A 22,701-nucleotide genomic window follows, 5' to 3' on the forward strand; every position below is an offset into this window, starting at 1 on the left:
AAGGAAATTGCTCACTACAGAGCTTGGGGGCTGTGTCTTTCCTGAGCTGCTGAGGAGGGATATTGAGAGGAGAAAGAGGATTGGCTTAATGCTAAGGATGCTAGCTCAAGACCTATGGAAGAATAGGAGGTAGAGAATAGTTTAAAGGTTGGGAGTTAATCCTTTGGAGCTGAAAAGGTCATAGAGTGTGACCGAGTCATAGTGTTGTAAAATACAGGATGTTCATTGCGTACCCTCTCATAGTTCCTACTTAATAGTTCTGCACGTACTTTCTCACAATATGTACCAGAAGCTGGGTTGGTTCCATACTTAGTCAAGCTTAAAGTAGATCCATTGAAATTATGAGACAAGTTAATCATGGCTAACTTAAGTCGCATGTGGTTTACTCTAAGAATGGCTAACTGTGGATCCAGCACATTATATCCAGAATTTGTTACTACCGGTAAAATTTATTCTATCAAAATCTACCTAGAGGAGAGAGACTATAGCCTGTTATATCCTTGTCCTTCTAGTTTATGGTGGGCAATATCCATTGTCATTATAATTGCACTGTATCCCATAATGGCAGCAGGCCCAAAACTCTAGCCTGATGTTCCGTGGCGTACATGACATGCTTGCAGTATTCTTCCTTTTCTCCTGCCCTGCAGCTAATTCACATCAGCGCATTAGTTTCAAACATTGGGAGTTTAGGCTCAATAATAGAGTTCACCTGGTGACATTAATATGCATAGGACTTACATACAAATATGATAAATTCCATTTCATCCACAATGCAGCTGATAGGTGGAACTTTCATCACCAGAAATAACTGCAGCTAACAGACTAAGGGTGCAATCCTATGCATGTTCAGACAGAGAAGGTCTACAACTCCAGCCTGGGAGTTGTAAGCCTTTTCTCTGTCTAAATATGCATAAGATTGTGCCTTAAAGCTGCGATGCTGCACCCGCTTAGCTGGGAGTAAGCCCCAGTGAACTCAGTGGAACTTGTGTCTGAGTAGACATGTATTGCATTGTTTTAAATAAATAGGCTGGATATATTCATAACATAGGGATGCTGGAGAAATTCGAGGCAGACTAAAATTACCTTGGATTTCTAAGAATCTGACCTTCAGAATCTGCTGTGGACCAGCTTCCTCAGGCCGTGCTGAGTCCATGGACGTTCAGACTTTTTTTTTAACTTTCCCAAAATTTATGCGAATTTATGCATAGGAAAATATGCAAGTTTCTGCTGAGACTGGTAAATATATTTGGGGAAAAGTTGAATGGAATGGAGAACAATACGCTTAGTGTTACATAGTAATGTAAATTATGTACATTGTTGCGAACCCTCTTACAGAATCATTTGCGAATTTTTCCGCATAACAAAAAAAAGAAATCAAAGTCATCTGTGAACGAATGCCAGAATGAATGACACCACGCAATCCATGAAACACATGTGGGACAGATTTAACAAAATCCAGACTTCCCTACATATAGGTATATCGACAACCATTTGGTGGTAGAAGCACAGAGCATTTAAGCTAACTCTGCTGTCGTGTAGCTTAGAATGATTGCTGCTTGGAGTATCCTCAGTAGAGGAATTTTCTATAATACAAGAAAATAATTTTCTTCTATTCTGAGATCTTATAGGATATATCCCTCCTACCAATTTCTTTTGCCTTTGAAATACACACCCCTTCAAGATATCCCCGTAGGATTTGCATTCTATACTCCTTTTCATGTTTTCAGCCTTCCTCTGAATCCCCTCCAGTTTTTAAACCTTCTTCTTGTATTGTGATTCTGAAATGATATCCATCTGCTTTTGTTGTACTAGAAAACATGTATAATCTCTCTCCTCAGGTGACTGTAGTTGCAGAGAATCACCACTAGTCGCATAGATTGGGGAAGGACTTATAGACGGTATAGAGATTGCCTGGTCTTGGTCCTTGTAGTTTAGCTCAGGGGCTATCTAACTCCGTTGTCCCAAAGGCTTGGAAACTTTCCTGAGCCTGGCCCCTGTCGGCTAGCTCAGGGATGGCACTGCTATCTGAAGCCTTAAGAACACCAATTTTAGGGCTTTCCTGCACAGCTGTGAACAGTGCTTTGCACACAGCAGTTGGCTGAAAAATAGCAAAACTGTTTCAACATTTGCATAATTTGAATACTTTGCTTGATAACAATTTTTTACCCTATCAAACATGCCAGTTTTGAGATGAAAATTTAATTTTGTGCAAATATGGCTCTGCCCTACACAAAATTGAACACAATATTGCAAATGAAGTCTCACTATTGCTGCATGGAGTACTGTCATAACTTCCCAAATCTTGGGAGTAAAGCTGCTCTATATGCAACCTAAAATAGCATTGGCTTTTAAACCACAGCATTGTCATGTTCAGCTCATTAGCCATTATGATACCCTAAATCAATGGGCTGCTGCCTATTCAGTAACCTTATATTTCAGCCCTTTATTGGGTTATGTTGTGCTAGCAGAAAAATTACAAGGAGTTAGCATCGCACAGCTAGCCTAAAGAAGTCATAATGAGTTGTGCAATACATAGATCAATGCTTTGTGCAACACCTTATAGAACAGTTTGTGAAATGCCTTGTGCAGCAGCTTGTGAAACAGCTTATTGAACACCTTGTGCAACAGCTATGCGTTAGCTTGCACAAGTGGAATCGAAGTATTGGGCTTCACACTTGTGCAAAGTTGAAAATGGGATTTCCACAAGTGGTGGAAGGTTTGCACTAGTGGAATGACATCACTGGACACAACCCACTGTTGTTGTTACACCATCAACATGGGTGGTGCTTTACAAACCACAAGAGGGCAGGTCTCTGCCCTGATGAGTTTACCATCTAAAATTCAACACAAGGGAGACAAGAGAGGAAAGGAGAGGAAATGGAGAAAGGGTAAAAAGAGGGATGATATGCAGTTACTTGAGCTACATAGGCTTAGTGACAGTAGGATATGGGGACAAAGGGGTTGTGCCAAAGGCTTTACAGAAGGAGTGGGTTTTGTTGAGAGACTTGAAAGAAGTGTGGTGGCATCACACCATTGTTCCTATTAGTAGTGTTTGACCTTGGTCCTTCCTGAATTTGGTTACTAATAGTTTTGCTGCAGTAGTAGTAGTCTAAGGGCCCTTTGGTTAGGGAGGTTCAGGGATAAGAGGGTGAGCTTGGCAGTGTCTGGGTAGAGGAAGATCTGAAGGCTACACGAAACAGTTAAGCTGGAGGACAACCAAGGGAAGTGCCAAGAGTGAGTAACAGCAAGAATGAATGGAAATGCTCTTCTGAGAGGAAGATGTGAAGACTTGCGTATCTGTTGGATACACTAGAGTGACAACTTCCTATATAAAATGTCTTTTGTTAAAGCTAGGACTGCAGTCTTACACACAGTTACTTGGCTGTAAGTCCCATGGAACATAGTGAGACTTACTTCTGAGTACACGCATAAAATTACACTGTAAATGTAGCTTGAAATCTCAGTTTGCTTTAGTTTTCTGTCTTATTTTGTTTTTCCCCTCTCTCTCTTTATTGAGTTTAGAGCCTGTACTTTTAATTAGCTCTTTCTGGTATTTCCTTTTCCGTGTCATGAATGATTTTAAACTTCTGTTTTCTTATCGGTTGACCTTTCCGTAGGTTTATTCCGTTTCCTTCCTGGCTTTACCCTTTAAAAAAAATATATGTTTTTATGTGTAATACAAGTTGCCCCCTTCTTCCTCCACACCATTTTTCCTTTGACCTTTGTTTGATATTGCAGCAGGGTCTGGCTCTGGCTGCAGTAGCTGATAAGGAGTTATTTCTCATATATTAGGAATGAGGACTAAAAGCACTTGGCTAAGGCTAACTCCTCCACTCTTAGTGGAATAGGAGGCTGCCTGCACTTACCATGCCTTTTGAAATGGCTTCATGACAGCAGAGATTGCAACTGAACAAGTCTAAATCCCAAAGTGTCATAGCTCCTTCAGAGAGAGGTGAAATGTTCACAAAAGGCCAACTGCTCCAGTGACCTAACATTACTCATCTCCTTTATGAGTAGGAAGGTGATCAGAGACCTCCCTTTCTTGAGAAGAGCTAAAAGGGTTATAATCAAGAGAGAGAGAGAGAGAGAAGGAGAAAGAAAGAGGACTTCCACCCATTCTCACTGCAGTGACAGGAGACTGAAATTTTTCTTAGCATGGTGCCAGCCTCCGGGAGAATGTATAGGATCTGACACCAAAGTCTTTCTTCCCCTCCCAGCAGTGACTGATAAGGTGAAGTAGAGGTGACAGAAGAGCTAAGGGCTTTGTCTGAGATCTTTTCTCTCTTCACTTCCATGAACATCAAAACTCTTTGAGGCTCAGCTGCATGGAAGACATCATCCAGTGGGGGATTTCAGGCTTAAAATGTTCCATCTCTCTCCCTCTCCCTTCCCAGTTCTTATATATTTGGATCAAATGTGGTTTGAAAAATTTCATTTAGTTTTTTCACTCCCAGATATTTGGTTTAAACACATCCCTTTCCTCCTATAGGGTAAACGGCATATAGGATCAAGGTAAACAATATGGAAACTAGGGACATACGGACTGTGTAAAATCCGCTCCATCTGTGTTCTGCAGATTGTCAAGCACCTTTCATTCCATCATCTGCCCACAGACGGATGTGAATACTTTTTTTCATCTTGTGGAAAAATGCAGAATTAATTGTGTAAATATTTACATAAGTATTTACATAATTTACCAAAATTGGCAGATTTGTCCATCCTTAACTACAACTCCAATCATCCATGCTGGGTGGGGATGATGGGAGTTGTGGAAGTCTGGGTTAGAGTGTTGGATTATGACTAGGGGGACCCAAGTTCAAATCCCCATTGAACCATGAAGCACACTGGGGGATCTGAGGCCAGTTATGTTTCCTCATCCTCACTGACCTCACAGGATATAATTAGGGGCAGGGAGAACCAGGTATGCCATCTTGAACGCCTTGAATGAAGTGAGGGGATATAAATTAATAAATAATGCATACGCATCAGGACAATTGAGGAAGAATTCATTATTTCCATAAAATATGTGCATAGATATATATCGTTGGACAATAATGGACAGAGTAGTGCTGTTTTAAAATTTAAGTAGGGGTTATTGTCCTGCCTTAGACTAACTTTAAATGATGATTATTTAGTATTACTGTGTTACTTTTTTTGGTATTTTATAATGCTACCATTCACTGCCTTGAGTATCCCGATTGAAAGGTGCAGTGTAAATTCTGAAATAAATAAATAATGACTAGAGGCATGTTTGAGTTGAAACCTTCACAAGGGACAGACAGAGAGAGTGCTGGCATTATATTTTTTCAGCCTTGCCTGTGTGAAATGCTCTCAGTTTCAGAGTCCACATTGCAAAAAGCATAGGCCACAGTTGGCTCCCTTTGTTGGCTGCTCACTTGACTGGGCATAGTAATGGAACTCTTCCTAGAGGTGGCCCCATAAAGTCAAGGTTGAAACCCGTTAGTAGAATGTGGGGAAATTAGATTGCTGCAGTCCATACCATATACCTAGAACCTTCTCTCTCTCTCTCTCTCTCTCTCTCTCTCTCCCTCTTTAGGCAATGGCAATACAGCTTTGGTTTCCAGTTTCCACTATCTAGCTTTAGCAGCTTTCATTATGTTTAATCAAAAGGTACTTTGAAATCATGGAAACTATTTATAATGGGTGCATTTAGAGATAAATGGGGGTTGGACTCGATGGCCTTGTAGGCCCCTTCCAACCCTACTATTCTATGATAAGCTGAATGGAAAAGACACCTTCGTTATTATTATGGATGTTTTAGGACTAGTTCCAGCATAAGGAAAGAGCCAGGATTTTTAGTATTTCATGGTGCCGTAACCTCCCTGCCACACAAGAATTCTAAAGATCAGAATATAAGGGATGAGGAAGCATGTTCCTTCCTTTATTTTTCTTTCTTTTTCACAATCTTTATGGCTATATGGTTTCCGTGTCTTCACCTGGAGGGTGTCTTCATGAGTGACTTATTCCGTGCTGGCTGCATTTTAGGTCGTTAGGGATAGATGACGTTGTGGACATCCAGCAGCCACCCCGGAGCTTATCAGGGAAAAACTGGATTTCCTGAGACTGCTTAAAGTCCAATTCTTTTCCTTAAGTGAGGTTCTCCGCAGTATAGTTGCTGTGTGCCCCAACCCCTGCATTGACCTCGGGTATGCTAGCCCTGCCCAGGGGTGTGCCTTTCACCTTGACAACACCCGGTCAAGGGGTGTTTCCTTTGTGTTTCCCATCCCTGCACACACCAATTGGTGTCTACTCGGAAGTAACTCCCATTGCACTCAGTGAGGCTTGTCCCCTGAATGCCCACATCAGAATTTACAGAGATCCCTCTCAATTGAAATGGCACAGTTTAAAGCACAAATGAACTAAATGCTCTAAAGCACGATCTTGAGGCTCCAATTTTCTGTTGTTTGGTTTATTGCCTTAGGAAGTAACTACTTCACACCTCGATTACAGAGATCCTGTGCAGCATCGGGTTAGAAAGAGGGCTGGTTTCCCATCCCTGTGTTCCCCCCCTTTCCCAGCTCAAGCATATGTGTGTCTACTCGGAAGTAACTCCCATTGTGCTCAATGAGGTTTGCTCCTGAAACGCAGGTGCACCTGGAGCTTCAGGAGAAAGCAGGGAGAGTGGGGGGGGGGAGCCTCTCTTATTGGTTGAGCAGCCCCTGCCAGTCAGATGATGTTCACTCCAATCCCCACCCCCATCCAGAAGTATGTTCTGTGAAGCGATTTTTACTGGTGCTGAGCACTCACTTCTGGAGCCCTGCATGGACCAAAGCGCTGCAAAGCTGATTCCTTTTTAAAAATCCGGTACTTTTCCATTTGTTTCTCCTTCCATTATCGTGGAAACACTCCCCTGGAGAGAGTAGCTACACCTGTAAATGAGGTTACACTTGACATTTCCTCTACCAGCTCCTTCATCTATCCATAGAGCAGGGGTGTCAAACCTCTTTCAGCCCAAGGGCCTAATTTAGTTTTGGGCAAGCTCTTGGCCTCATTCCAGTATAAGGGGACCAGGTCAAAATACCAGCATCTTTTAGCTTAAAGCTCTTACTTCCAGCAGTTTAGCCTTAAGAGAGACATTTCAACATTTTAGAATGGGGGGAAAACATACAAAAGCTAGGATACCACCAAACAATTGGTGGCTAGAGGAAACAGGTGTGTGTGTGTGTGTGCGCGTGTGACCATCTGGGGAACCTCAGAGGTCAGGATTTAGCCTCCAGCAGGCTTATGGGCCTGAAATTAAACACCTTTCATGTGACCAGATACAACATATGAATCCTTTTGTATGCAGCTTTTCTCACCCACTGACCTTTTCACCTATTGAAATTCCTTCGTCAACAAAAGGTTCAAGTTAGAAAAAACTCCTATCCTCTGCATCCCATCACCCTTCCTCCTCCTCCTCCTCCCCTAACTGCTGTTTCCATCAGGATTCTAGTAGAAAGAGAGCAGCGGAGGCCAACATCCAGTGATGGGGGGGGCATTGCCCCTCAGAGTCACCAGGGGATGCGCTCCACCCTCACCAAAACTGCTGATGCTGAATTTGCTGCCACATCAAAAAAAAAACCAGCGATTTTGCTCCCCACTCACCTTTTTTCCTTGCAGAACTGCTGTGCCTTTTGCTGCTGCCACAGTGGCAAATATGGTAGAAGGGGAAAGGGGACCACAAAAATGGCCATGGGGACCGTACACAGCCCACAGACTGTATGTTGCCCACCCCTGATTTAGAGGAATGGGTTGGACCTGTGAGAGGACCATTGGAAGAATGGGTTTTGAAAACACAGCAGTTAGAGCTTCACAATGGCTTGGAGCATTTAGAAGTGTTAGGTACTGTTATTGGGTGAGGATGTTGCAACTAGCCTATAGGGTTTCTAGGTTTTTATAGGGCCTGCCATTTTGCAGTACTCTGACATACAGCAAATGAGGCTTTTGCCTGGCACGGAGATAAAATGAGGAGAAAAGCATCGCAGTTTTTAATTTTGGGATGACAGGCTGCTAACGGCAGAGGAGCAAATTCAGTAAAAACGTGGCAATTCTTCCTGCTTAGGCTCAAAGACTAGCAACCGGTTTGCCTTGCATGTTACTTTTATCAATGTGACTGCTGCTAGGAAGTTGAAATAAAGTGTGCTGTCTGAAGGATGAGTTATTTAAGATTTTATCTAATATAGTAAAGGTCTTGATTGTTAGGAACAATCTTGTCCATGCTGTTCCGCTCACTTATTAATAAGAACAGGCAGCAAAGCTTTGTTAAAAGGAGGAAAGACATTGTTACAGGAGCAATAGTGAATGTGATTATAATGTTCAATCACACATTCGTCTAGTCATACTCACACTAAAAGGGAAGCATAATTAACTTACATCCTAGCAAAGGATACTGAACACGACTAACTATGATTTCTTTCTACACGACAAAGTTCTCCTAAGCCAGGCTCAGAAACAAGCTTCATGGGCTCATAAAAGCCCACTCCAAAAGAAAGGTGGATTTTAAAACCCACAGGATTTTTTCTCGTCTTGGATCAAAATGTAGTCTGGAGAAGAATTCTATCTCCCCTCTATGTCCCCAAAGCGATTTCCTGCCAGCCACCAGCACACACTCCTTTTCCCTCTCCTTGTCTTTAAGTGGTGGTAGGAGGAGCAGCTGAGAGTCAGTTTGGTGTAGTGATTCCAGCGTTGGACTGAGACTCGGGAGATTTGGGTTGTAGTCCTCACTCAGCCATGAGGTTCACTGGGTGACTTTGGGCAGGTCACTGACTCTCAGCCTAACCTACCTCACAGGGTTGTTGTGAGGGTAAAATGGAGAGGAGGCCCACATAAGTCGCCTTGGGTTCCTTGCAAGAGGAAAAAAGGTGGGATATAAATGCAATCATACAAAATAATACAAATAAATAAAATGAGGAGAGGAGAGAGGTTTTTTCCCATTATGTACCTCCCTCTCTCTCTCTCTCTGTTCCCTTGCCCAAGTTAAGTGGGTGGCTTGCCCCTAGCGTTTTATTTATTTATTAAATTTATTACTCGCCCATCTGGCTGGTCACCCAGCCACTCTGGGCGATGTAAATGACAAAACAGTTAAAACAATAAAATTCTACATTAAAAACATCATAAAAAATACCCTAACCCACCCCAAATGCCTGCCTGAACAACCATGTTTTTAATGTGCAGCGGAAGCTCATTAAAGAGGGGGCATGGTGGAGTTCCCTAGAGAGGGAGTTCCACAGAGTGGGGGCCACTACAGAGAAGGCCCTCTCCCTTGTCCTCACCAGCCTAGCTGTCCTAGCTGATGGAACAGAGAGAAGGCCATCCAAGGCAGATCTTGTTAAGCAGCCTGTCTGGTGTTGCTGGAGGCGCTCCTTAAGATAGGCTGGGCCAGAACTGCATAGGGTTTGTAAGGTCAAAACCAACACCTTGAATTTGGCCCGGAAAACAGCTGGTAACCAGTGCAACTCCTTCAGCACTGGAGTGATGTGATCTCGCCAGCGGCTGCCTGTAATCAGGTGAGCTGCCGTGTTCTGTACCAGTTGCAGCTTCCGAACCGTCTTCAAGAGTAACCCCACATAGAGCGCATTACAGTGGTCCAAATGAGAGGAGACCAGGGCATGTACTACTGACGGGAGCAGATGGTCGGGAAGGTAGGGGCGCAGCCACCGTATCAGATGGAGTTGGTACAGCACTGTCCGGCTCATAGCTGACATCTGAGCCTCCATGGAAATTGCCCCTAGGTTACCCTAATATGTGTAGGAATTACAGTTACTGAAATGAAGATGTTGAATCTTCAGTCTCAATTCCAGTCTTATTCTTTCTCACCTCATTGTCAGTAATGTTGACCCAAAGTGTTTTTGTTGACTCCAGCTTATGTGGCAGTGTCTTTTCCCCTTGCCTTCATACTTCCTATTACGTTAATTCATATCTTTTCCCGCAGAGTTGTTTGTGAGGGATTATTTTTTTCTGCTTTGCAGTTCCTGTCCAGTTCCACATATGATTTCTGTGCCTGTGCCAAACAAAGTTCAGAATTTTCTAGAACAGGCATGGGGAACTTCTGCTCCACAGGCCTAATCTAGCCCATGGAGGTTCCCCATCCAATCCATGCTCCCTCTCCTCCCCAAGCCCTCCCACCTGAGGCTAGCAGGGGCTTGGGGAGGAGGCAGGGAGTGGGATCCCCATTGTTATCTCTGATCGCGGATGAGAGATAAAGCAAAGATTTCCCTTCCAATTGGGAGGGGGAGTGGTGTACAGGAAAATCCTTGATTGATGTCCTGTCCTAGTAGGGGAAGGCTTCAATGGGGCCGTGCTTTGGTATTTCATTCATCCTGCAGAGGGCTGGGTGGGGGGACAGCCAGCCTCCCACCTCAACCTAGTTCTCCCCCCCCCCATTCTAGAACTAGAAGATAAAGGTTTTTGGTAAAAGGCCCACCCAAGCCCTCAGTGCATACACTCAAATGGGTGCGGCCTCTGCCTTCCCACTCAGTTCCTTAGGTTGCCTTCAATGAGAACTGTAGAGATGCATAGCTCCAGCTATTGGGCAGTATAGAAATGTAATCAATCAATCAATCAATCAATCAAATAGCTATGTGCAGAGGACCCCATGATGTTGGCTGACACCTTCAGGGCTGCAGTAAAATGATGGGATGTATAGCAAGGTAAAGTCTCTGTTGTGGATATACATAACAGCAGCACCATTTGGGGGTAGCCAATTGCTAACAAAATCTTCATTTTCAGACCACAACATATGAAACTGCCTGAAGGTATATTGGTTAACATTTGGTACACTTTGTGAAGGCCTGTGAAATAATTAACTTCCTAGTTATTGCATTCAACCTCAGCAAGAGTCATGGTAGAACCCCGGCCCCTCTTCAGTCTTTCACGAACCTGAAACTGAACAGGACTTGCTTCCATTGTCACTTGCTTCCATTGTCACGTGCCACACTAAATAGTGCAAAATGAAGGACAGGTTAATGTGGAAATGGAAGGGATTAGAGTGACTAAGGATAAGTGATTGCCTCTTTCAATTTCTCTGTTTAGCATAACAGTGCTTGTGGACACAGGGATTAGGTATAGTGTAGGGTTGCCATACTGCCTCGATAGCCAGGTTTTTCCAAGATTCTAGGCCTGCCACCTTGTGCCTGTTTGGGGCATTTGCTGACTGGTCTGGATTCCTGGGGTTTATTTTATTTCATCTTTTAGAAAAATACGTTTCTAGCCTTTATTGTTCCTGAGAATTAAGGGGAACTGTGAAGGCAATATTCTGCTCAATTGTTTAGTAAAAAAACAAGCCTACACCTGCCTTTCATTATTGTAACCAATGAAGAAACTCATCATTAAGAAAGTCATTGGAAGTACAGGCCAATGGAAAAGAATGAAACAAGATTTCTTTTGTTGTTGTTGTCCCCTCTTTATTAACAGCCCATTTTCTGTGTTTAGGGTTTCTGCCCTTTGTTTGGCACTTAGAAGAGTTTCTGAACATGTACAGAGTCTGTCCATTCAGAAGCTGTTGGTTAGGAAAAAAAAGGAAAAAAAAAAGACCTAAAGGCAAAGTGCCCCCCTGAGCATGTACACAATGCATTTTCCTTTGTGAGGGAATGTCTCCCCCGCTGTCTGGAGATTGATCAGATGTGCTGCAGAAGCTGGTGTCCTACACCTCATTCTCAGCTTGCGTGAGAAATGGCCTAAGCTAGGGCAAGATTGCGTGCAATTGCTTTATGAAGGAAAAGAGGCTTAGGGTGTTCTCTGGACTGGCTGGTGTACATGAAAAGTGGCTGGAAGAGAAACACTTGCATCTTCACAGTCTCCTGGAAAGCTTCCTGTAGAATGGGTGGAGCGCCAGGTGGTGGCACAGCGTGCACACGTTTGTATTTCTAACACATAGCATTCACAGGCCGTACATGCTCAATATACCAGAAATGTAGCTGCTGCTCCTTCATAATATGTTACTGCACAGGTGCTAGGATGGCAAGAACTGCTCGACTGACATGCCGATGTTCTAGTTTTTGTGTCCTCCAAATTTGGCAGCTGTACAAGAGGATAAAATCCTCTCTTATTTATGCTGTATCTTGCCTTCTTTCAGAGTGATTTACTAAATCCAAAATCAAAATGGCTCATTTTCTTTGGAGAGAGCTTCGGCTATTGGGCGGTATAGAAATGAAAACAAACAAACAAATAAATAAGAGAAGTTCTCAAATCTTTTTGTCTCACGTCTGCTATTGGGTTTTAGTAATGTGGCTTTGGTGAAGTTATCATTTTCAGTTTCCCCTTCTGTAAAATTTGAATAATAGCGTCATGTTAGTCTCCCTCAGGAGTCTTCAACCTTTTTGGACCTGTGGGCACATTTGGGAATTTGACAAACTGCTGTGGACACCACCACAAAATGGCTCCCACATAGCATGTCCCTAGTCACGTAATGGCTGACATGGGGGCCTAGCTAGTCAAAAGTGAGCTAAAGAAGGGTAGGGAGAGAAAGAGCAAGACTAGAGGCTGGGAGGGGGAGAAAACAAGGTAACGAAGTGGGGAAAGCAATAGCAAAGCTAGAGGCTGAGAGAGAGGGGAAAATAGCAAGGCGGAGGGGAAAGAAAGAGCAAGGCTACAGGCTAGAAAGGCAGAGAAAGAAGACTAATGTACCATTTTCCAAGGTTTTTATTGAAAAAATGTTTTGAAGGGGGCAGGGAGTGGAAAGCTTTGTGGGTGTCTTTGGAGGTCCCCATGGGCACCGTCACACCCCATAGGCATCACATTGGGGACCTCTAATTTAGACACTCTAATTTTAGAGAATGTCTTATTTCTTATTTTCTTTTTTAAAACTTACAGGGCATGCAAAAAATCACAGAAATTATAAGAGGAGAAGCAAGACAAGACAGTGGCCCCTAAACAGCATATTATCTGATGTAGAGGCACTGAAACATAGCTTAGCCTCAGAGCAGTTTCCTGCATCCAATAATAACAAGACTGGCAGCGTACGGGGGGGAAACTCTCGCCGAAGAACCAAGCGATTTCTCTCCTATCCTCGATATGTGGAAGTTATGGTGGTGGCAGACAGCCGAATGGTTGCTTACCATGGAACAAACCTGCAGCACTACATTTTGACATTAATGTCCATAGTAAGTATTAAAATCAGGGTCAATATGATACTCACTTGCGATAGATTTTACTAGGCTGAAATTATGAATGCTCCTCTTTTTAAAGATAGCCTTATAAATACACAGGATATTGCAAGAGAATGTTTGCTATGAAATATTTGCTATGTGTTTTGAAAATTAAATATTAATTGGTGGATGTGCAGATAAAAAGCTTGATGCAGTATGCAACTGGATCCTTCCCTCCTGAACAAGCTGTTGCTGTGGAAGATGAGCCCCAAATAGGAGCGCTCTTGCTTAGGGCTCCAGAGCCTTGCAGGGCTGCTTGGGGATTTAAGAGTACACCTCTGTTCTTTCCACTGGTCCATATAGTGCCGAAGTGCTCAGGTGGGTGGGGTGGGGTGGAGTGTAGCATGGGGAGGAGGATTTTTCACGTCACAGTGCACATCCTGTTGACACTAATGCTTACCTTCAGAATACTATGACCTGTTCCAGGCTCAAGCAGATCAATTCAGCTCTTCCCTCTCCTCCAGTTCGGGTGCAATCCTACACATGCTTAGATGGTCAGCAAGCCCCAACCAGCATGCTGAGGCATGCCGGGAGTGGAGATGTTGGAAAGATCCGCAGTGGATTCAAATGAGTTTGGATTTCTGTGAATCTGACGTGCAAGCTCTGCAGCGGACCACCTTTTTCGAGTCTCATGGATTTGTGGACAGTTTTTTAACTTGCAGGGAGGATTTGTGCTAATATGCACTTGAGCTAGGGCTCATTAATGCAAGTGCAAAACAGCACTAACTAGGGATGTATGAGAAATCTGTTTCAGTTTGTTTTTGATCAGGAGTTACCTAGTTCACACGAAGGCCATACATTGCCAAGCTTTCTGTGTGATTCGCTGAGCAAAGAAAACACAGTTGACGGCGTGTGTGTATTTGAAAAATGTGCATGAAAATGCGCACATTTCAGAGACGCACACAACTGATGCATACATTTGGAACAATCCGCATGGATTTTCATGTGAAGAGAAAAAAACAAAGCTCGCCATCTAATACGACTTGAATCATAGAATCATAGAGTAGTAGGGTTGGAAGGGACCTACAAGGCCATCAAGTCCAACCCCCTGCTCAATGCAGGAATCCAAGTCAGAGCATCCCTGACAGATGGCTGTCCAGCCTCATCTTGAATGCCTCCAGTGTGGGAGAGCCCACCACCTCCCTAGGTAATCGGAATCGGAATGAGCTTCAAGATGGAATTCAGAGGGCTTCAGCAAGCTTGAATTTTGCTGATTCTCACATCCCTAGTGCTAATGGACATTAGCGCAAGCACAACGAAATTCTCATACATCCCTAAAAATATCTAATTCCATCAATGAGCAGACAATGGAACGAAAGACCCCTGACAATCCGTGAAACACAGACGGAATGGATTTAACAAAATACATACATCCCTAGCTTGGAGTTGTAGGACTTTTTTTCCCTCTCTAAAAATGCATAAGATTGCACCCTCAGTTATAAACAGACATTTCTAATATTCTGTGACTCAGCTGTCTTCAGCCATAGATGTAATTGTCGGTGTCACACATTTGCCTGACTTCTGGTTCTTTTTGGTCCTTTTTTTAGCTTTGCCTCTAACTGAGCAAAACAATGGACTGCCTTGCAGAGCTGTCATAAGGCACTATCTTTTAGCCACAGCCCCCATCCCATGTAATATGCATTATCAGGGCAATAGAAATGTGTTATAAAAAATATATATATCAAAAAATAGTTTTTTTCACATGAAAATAAGACCTGAGTTAGAAAGAACGACTACCTTTTGTTTGGGTATGGAACATAATGATGTCTAGTCAAACTATGCTAAACTTCTGGATTTCTCCATTGTTTTCTAAAGGCAGCTCTCACTTGTGCTTTGGCGTAGTCCAAAAAATGGTTTTCTGTTTGAACCCAGAAGTTTATTTATTAAAATATTTCCTATAGATCTCAGGGCAGGATACAGTACTAAAACAATCCAATATAAAGTTCCCACTCCAGTCAATTAAATTAGCTAGTGAAGTATTTTCTTATCTCGATCCCTTATGTTCATCTGATAGGTCCTGAAATTCACAGGGCCATATCTTTGTTTTTTTTAAATTTAAATGTCTTTTAATGTACAAACTTCTGTATACCTAGAAAGACCCCTAAGTATGTAGAAAGCATTACCTTATTTTTGGATGGCCCCATTTTGCTTTCAAACTCGTCGTCACTCAGCCACCTGTTTGCTTTCAAAGGAACAATAATACCTGCATATTTTGTTTGTTTATTTACCATGTTGTTATTTCCTCAGGCATTAATATTATGACATATGTTGGTATAGTACATTAATAAACAAAGAACTTTTCTGCTTTCTATTTCAAACTCAGCAACTGCTTATTAAGGTACTTCTTTCCCTATTTTCTCACTTCAACCTTGGATTTCTTCTTGGTTGTAAAGTGAGTATTGCTTTCAGTTCTGGACCACCAAGTGGCTACTTATGCTTCATGGAAAGTAAAAGCTGCACCGTGAGGCCACCCCCATCTGATGAGGGCTAAGCTACATGCTACATTAATTGCATAGTGTGTAGATGATCCTAACTTTTTGTTTTACTTTAGTGTAAGTGTGTGGGATCCTGTTCCAGACTGGGACCACTGCATGCAGGCAGTGTGTGTGTGTTAAAGCTTCCCATCTAGGTGCTTCTTCCCCCCTCCCCCATCTCCTCACCCCCACGATGGCTAAAGAAAGAATAAAAACCTTCATTGGCACCAGCGGAATTCCCCTTCCTTCCTTTAACACCCTTGTGTTCATGCTGGGCAAATTTAGGGGAGGAGTTTAATGTTTGCCCTCTCCCTGGCATGTGGTGGACTGGATGGGGCGCCCACATGCTTAAACTAAAGCAAAAAAAAAAAGTTAGGGTCACCAACACACTATGCATTTAATGTGGCATGTAGTTTAGCTCTGAGCGGCTAGCGAAGAGAGGAGATGTGGGTGTGCAAGCATGTGGGAAGGGAAGACACTCTCAACCCACCGGCTTGGGGCTATTTTAGTCTCTCTGCTTATGTCATTTACTGACAGCAGCAACATCATAAACAGTTTCAAGCAGTGTTGTCTATTGTGGAGTCCACCATTTCCTTCTCCATAACTTGAAGCACTTCATCCCTTGAATTCTTGCACCTTTTTCACTCATTTATGTGTCTACATAGTAGCTTTTCTTGCCCTCAGGATCTGTCCTTTATGGAAAGTGCTGCTTGAGACGAAAATTAAATCAGGTGTAGACCAACAGTTGCAGCTTTTTGCAGTGGAGGAAAAAAAGCTGTGGAGTCTTTGCTTGCTTGTATACTTGTTAACATTAACTTTTTAAAATTTATCTTTTATGCAGGTAGCGTCTATATATAAAGACCCAAGTATTGGAAATTTAATTAATATTGTTATTGTGAAATTAGCCGTCATACATAATGAACAGGTAATTTACTTTTTAGGATGTTCTTTCTTCTCCCTAGCTGCTTGACCAGTAGTCCAGTGACGACGATGACTGTTATTATTATTAGCTTCAGTTAGATGCTTTACAACGGGAAAAACACAAAATGCCCTACCCAAAAGCTCACCAAGATTTGGCTTGATGAGACAGATACTTTAAGTCTGTCTCAGCTACAGGGCTCCACAGATTTTGGCTTGCCTTAGGGCTGAACAGGCTATGACATATTTCACATTGTTAGCCTTTGCATGATTATGTTTTAGAATGAATTGCAGATGCAGGGAGGCCCAAGTCAGATTGGGAGCAGGGTGGCTTTAATCTAATCAATCCTAATTGGAATCAGGATTGCAGACTAAGCTCCCACTTAAAAAAACAACATGAAAAAGCTAATGATGTAAATAACATCATATCCAGTTTAGTAGCCATCCAAAATTTGTGTTCACCATGACCTGATCCTGAAGGAAGTATTGTCTTGTCTCTGACATCATGCTGAACTTCCGTGGTAATACCTCCAAAACACTGCATGAAGTCAGAAGTGAATGGTCCCTTGCTCCTCCCCATCTCAAGAGAAGGAAATCATCCATGATTTGCTGCGCTTAGAGGTGCTCTCCAAAGGGCAGTACAACATGGAAGATCCCCTGCCCTATTCCTGAGCTTAATGCTGGGGAGACCCCCCCCATACACACACAACTTCCTCTTTCCTCTGCCTGCCCACCTGATTCTGTGGCTGCCTTTGCTGCGGCGTCCTCCTTTTTCTCCACACACCTACCCCACTCCAGCCAGTCCTGAGTGCATGAACTCTTCCTTCCACCCACCCAGTCAGTACCTGTTGGCGGTTCTAATGTGTCTTTCTCAGTGTCCTCCTCCATTCCCAGCACAGCATAGGGAGACCCAAATAGCATCTTCTCTCCTTCCAAAGGCAAGTTAGAACTTCCCTTTTTTAAGGAAAGCCTTTGGAGGAGGAGAGAGATTGTTGCATCTATCTTTCTGATGGCTGCTTGTATTGTTAGTAGTTAGGAAAACTGTTTGCTAATATTTGTAATCTTCATCTGCTGTCTTATAGATCTTATCTGCTGTTCTTAGATTTTACTGTTATTGCTTTTAGTTGAGGTTATATCTTATTACTTGTAATGTGCTTTCACTTTCTTTTATTATAATAATGCAGTCCTATACCCATTTGGAGTCAGTGCGACTTACCTCTGAGAAGACATGCAGGGGATTGCATTGTAAATAAGTAAAATATGTGACACAGGGAGGAAGGGAGAATGGGAGGGACAGGAACGCCTAATCTTTATGTGCATTTTATTCTTAGGACGGCCCTTCCATTTCTTACAATGCTCAAACAACACTAAAAAACTTTTGCCAATGGCAGCAAACCCAAAACCACCCTAATGAAGAACATCCAGATAAGCATGATACTGCTGTACTGGTGACAAGGTATGTCGTGGCCAGGTTATTATTATTTGGTCTCCCTGCAATAGCCATGTTATTGACATGTTAGACATCATTATTGAATTATATAAATAAAATCCTATTTTATTAGAAATGTAGACTGATCGGGAGAAAGTTAATTCAAGGATGTTTGGTTTTTGACAATGATATGAATGGGAGCACCAAGGAGCAATGCCATTTTCTTTTATGAATGGATACCACCTTTCTATTCAGTCCCCATTTGGCCAGATGTTCATAGGTTAAACCCAACTTGAGACATGATGCATTTTCCTTTAAAGTTTGCAAAGTGTGGAAGTTTCTTATTAAGCAACACTTAATAAGAGGTACCAGTAAAGATGACGCTTTCACCATAATGTTTTCAGAAAAAGGAGAGGGCTTGAAGGAAGGATTTAAAACCAGGGGTGGAAGTAGATTTATGAATGCATGTGTATATCTACTGCAGCTGTGGCTCTAGGCTGTGATCTGAAACGTACACATACTTTTTCGATTTTTGCTGCAGCAACCTCCCAGTTGCAAATGCATTTTAGATTTTTAAGATTTAAAAATGCAGTGTATCATTTGGGTGGGTGGGTAGGAGCTGCTGAAGTGAATATGTGTGTATATGGGTACATGTACATGTTGTAATGCTGGCAGCGGAGACATACTTGATCGTGGCTGTAGATTCTAAGGGCACAATCCTATCGAGATGGGCGGCCGCCTCTGAACTTGGAGGTGACCACGTATTCCTAAGCAGGGCAGGAGAAGCACGGAGGGGATTGTGCCCTCCGCACTTCCCCTGCCCTACTTTTTTGGCTACACAGCCAATTGTGGCTGTCTAGCTGCAGGAGCATGGAGCGGGGAAGGAGGCTGCTGTACGACACATTGGATGTGTCATACAGGCATTTCTGCCTTCCCTACCCCAGAACGCCCCCAGCCACACCCCTTTTAGGCCCCTCCGCACTCCTCTTGCGAGTGCAGAGGACGGGGCTGTTCCACGCTGCCTCTGAGGCAAAGCGGAAGCATGGGGAGGTTGGTTTTCTGGGAACCGACCTCGGAGCACAGGCTCTGAGGTCGGTTCCCGGAAAACTGCATATCCCATGGCCATCTAACCACTGTCTAGTGGCCATAGGATTGCTCTCTAAGTGGAGAAAATTGTGGTAAGAGTTTATCACTGTACTAAGTGGTAAGTATATCTGGCTCCATTGCCTATCCTCACAACTAAGAAAGCAAAAATATTTGCTGTTTTTAATGGGAAGTATAAGAAGCATCTCATCTGTTCAGTTTAGGGATGAATTATATTAGCAATATTATGGGCTGCTTATGGCATAGAGGATATTATCATCTGCCTCCATGACTTCAAATCTGGTCAGCTGGCCTGTGGATGGGAGGCATTCCCAACTACCTCTAGGATATAACATGGCTGAGCAACTTCAGGTGGTCTGGGGGCCATGTTTGACCCCCTCCCCCGACCTCCCCTTCCAGCTGCATTCCTGCCACTGCCACAGAGCCAAATGCAGAGGTGACAAAACTAGTGCCAAACCTCAGTGGAGCAGTAAAAAGGGTTAACTTTAGTTTTGAGAACAAGCTGAATTTAACCATTTTACTGCTCCATACCAGTTTACTGCTGATATTTGGTGACAAACCACCAATGTTTTTGCTGCCGCAAATTTTGGCAGTGTAGCCATGGGCTGCATGTAGCCCACCCCTGATATAACACAACTTGGATTTTACTTCAGAGTGCACCCAAAAATGAATGGAAAGGTTGAGTTAGTTGCTTCTTCACATCTGTTATAAGTTTCAGATAGTCAGTGGTTACAAACAATGTATAGCACTCAGCAGACTAACCATGTCGATCTTCCAAGTTTTGCATTGAAAGCTTCTTTGAGGCAATAACTCTTGCCTCAAGAGTGCATTGTTTAGAACACTGGAAAATATTTCAGTGTGAAGTGATCAGCCCTTCAATAATAGCCTTTTGAAAATGCAAATTAGATGTTATTATTGCTTTTTAATCTAGTATTATTAATCTCGAGCATTTGGAATTGGGCAAGCCGTTGGATGTCTGGCAGGAAAATCAAAGCAGTATAATTAAATGGTGTCTATTTATTGTGTTTAAATGGTAACTTGCATGAAAATTAAAAGCACTGAGTCTGTTTTGCTTTCAGACAGGATATATGTAGAGCTCACGACAAATGTGATACTTTAGGTAAGCTTAATCTCCTTTTTCTTACTCTTTAAGGTGACTATGTTAATATATTCTTGACAGAATGTTGTGTGTCTTTATTTAGATAGCAAATTCTTTTTTGTTCTGCTTTTGATTTCCCAGGTCTGGCTGAATTGGGTACAGTCTGTGATCCATACCGGAGCTGTTCCATTAGTGAAGACAGTGGATTAAGTACTGCTTTTACGATTGCACATGAACTTGGCCATGTGTATGTTCTATAAAATTATAGATACATTTAAACAACAGCATTGGTTATATAACAAGCATATAGCTTAAACATTATAGAAATTGCATGTTAACCAGAATTAATTTGCAGGGGGGAATATATATGGAGTATCAATATTGGCTTGGATCCTATGAACTGAAGAAAATTCATGTTTACAGAACAGAGCTTTTGTGCTTCCTCCTTCCCTCTCCAGCCTTCTGTAGCTGTGCCCTCTGAAAATCTGCTCTGGTAGTGGGGATGGGGGGACCCTTAGGAACGGTGTAGTATATGGTGCAGAGGACTTCAGGTATAGGGGGAGTTGGCAGAATTTGCCAGAACCCACTCCACCTTTATGTGTATGGAAGAACAACTTAGGATCCAAACCATTGTTTTTTCAACAACTGAAACTGTGATAGCAGCAAGTACTTTTAGCTTTGAAAACGGAGATTGTAAAGGTTGACATTTTCAGTGTTGGATGGCTGCAGACTACCATTTGCCCTGCTGTCAATGCTGCTAACCATATTGGGGGAGCGTGTAACCACATGGAAAATATCCATCCACAAGGTGGGGCAATTTTGACTGCATCTTTGCTTTTCTGGATTCCTGATTGGTTCTGGGTGTAGGTAATACGATAAACAACTAGTTTCCCTCCTGGTTAAATGTGCTTTGTGGTTTCAAGCATCAACAGCATGGTAAAGAGTAGCTAGCTACCCACTGATTCATTTTTGTAAAGCATTTAAAATATTAGCCCACTGGAGGTTGCATATTCATACCATGAGGTATGAATGCCAAATTAAGAACCCCAGATGTTGGCAATCCCAATCCCCTAGGTAAATTTCCATTCTGGTTTAATTTTATTGAGTGCAAAACCTCATAGCAAGTTTTTGTCACACTCTTTAAGTCCTATATCATTTTTAATGGCTAGATCATTGGTAAGGTGTCCTTATATTCACTGCTTCATCAATAATGATAAAATACCAATTTTTATTTGCATATTTGACTTTTCTGCATAAAACCTATGGAGCGCTCCATAATTGCTCTTTGATTTCCAAAGCAGAAAGCCCAAAATGTCTCAAATATTTTTACGTGGTTAATACCTGCATGTGGCACTTCCTAATGTTTTCAGACATCTGCTAAGAAATTGCATAATTTAAGCCAAGTCTTCACCTGCAGGCCAGTCTTTGTTTTCACTTGAACTATCTGTGGTCTCGCTTGCTACCAGCCATTCTCTAATCAAAACCATACCGGTTCCACAAAGGTGGTTGCCATTTCTCCAGCAAGTGCTATAGAAGTGCCTTACACATAGCCTGGAAGCTGTAGGAAGACTGCAAGCCAAGAACAGCCTCTGCTCCATCGCAAGAGGAAGTAGAGGAGCAGCAGAAGATAGTGAGAGGTCAAGCAGGCAAGAGAAGAAGCCCCTATGCCCCACCTTGCCTGTCTCCACTCTGGAAGTATTGGGGGCAGGGGCTGTAGGAAAAGAGAGGCATGCACTGTCATGGTCTCTGACACACACACACCCCAGCAGCGAAGGAAAAGGGAGATGTAAATGAAAGAAGGAAAGAAGCAAAGATGATGAGAGGGTTTCTATATCTTGCCTTACTATCTCCTTCTCCAATTTTCACTTTGGGCAGCTTTTTTTGACCGTCCCCCCCATTTGAGATGTGTGAATTGCCAAATCACAAATCTAGGCCTTATAAACAGATTTGTTTTCAGGTAAAATTGATGAGATGTAATCTTCTAGCTCGTAGCCAATGGTTCCCTTGCAGTAGACTGAAGTCTGTTATTTGTGGATTTTGGGGTGTTCTAAAAAACTCTGTTGATTCCCCCCCCCCCACACACACACACACACACTTTTTTTTTTAATTTGGCTTCCTATCGGCAAGTCCCAGGGATCAGGTCCTCCCTCTACACTCAACAACCTTTGTTCAGTTCATTGAAAGTGACTTCATGGGGTTAGAGGCAGCCCTAAACAGGAAGCTCCTTTTTGCTCTTTTAGCAGGGGTTTGTTCACTGAAGGCAAACTTAATGGAAATGTAAACTTATCAGCCTTCAAATTTAGGATCACATCAGGTCATTTCCTCTCTTCCACTTCAAGTAGTACAGCAGCTTAAACTGTTCTGTCTCTGCGGCCTATTTGCAACATTCTTCAACATATCACGTGCTGCAAACATCATATGGGTCGGTCTTGCTTTTTTTAATATATTGATATTGATGCTTGATGGCATTTTGCAAATGTACCACATTAAAAAGAGGAGGAAAATTCATCCCTAGAGTACAATCATCCTTGG

General features: G+C 42.7%; 1 protein-coding gene across 1 annotated transcript in view; it reads left to right on the forward strand.

Moving 5' to 3' along the window:
* The window catches only part of ADAMTS9 (ADAM metallopeptidase with thrombospondin type 1 motif 9), a 164,665-nt gene that overhangs the window by 9,943 nt on the left and 132,021 nt on the right, over window positions 1-22,701 (forward strand). The window contains exons 4-8 of the mRNA XM_084840466.1: window positions 12,811-13,100; window positions 16,461-16,544; window positions 17,869-17,993; window positions 20,150-20,190; window positions 20,311-20,416. Of these exons, the coding sequence (XP_084696592.1) occupies window positions 12,811-13,100; window positions 16,461-16,544; window positions 17,869-17,993; window positions 20,150-20,190; window positions 20,311-20,416 (646 nt within the window). The remainder of the gene's footprint in view (window positions 1-12,810; window positions 13,101-16,460; window positions 16,545-17,868; window positions 17,994-20,149; window positions 20,191-20,310; window positions 20,417-22,701) is intronic.

Source organism: Heloderma suspectum, chromosome 2, assembly GCF_057233095.1.
Source record: "Heloderma suspectum isolate Gila_16-S chromosome 2, 16-S_ref, whole genome shotgun sequence".
Lineage (NCBI taxonomy): Eukaryota > Metazoa > Chordata > Lepidosauria > Squamata > Helodermatidae > Heloderma > Heloderma suspectum.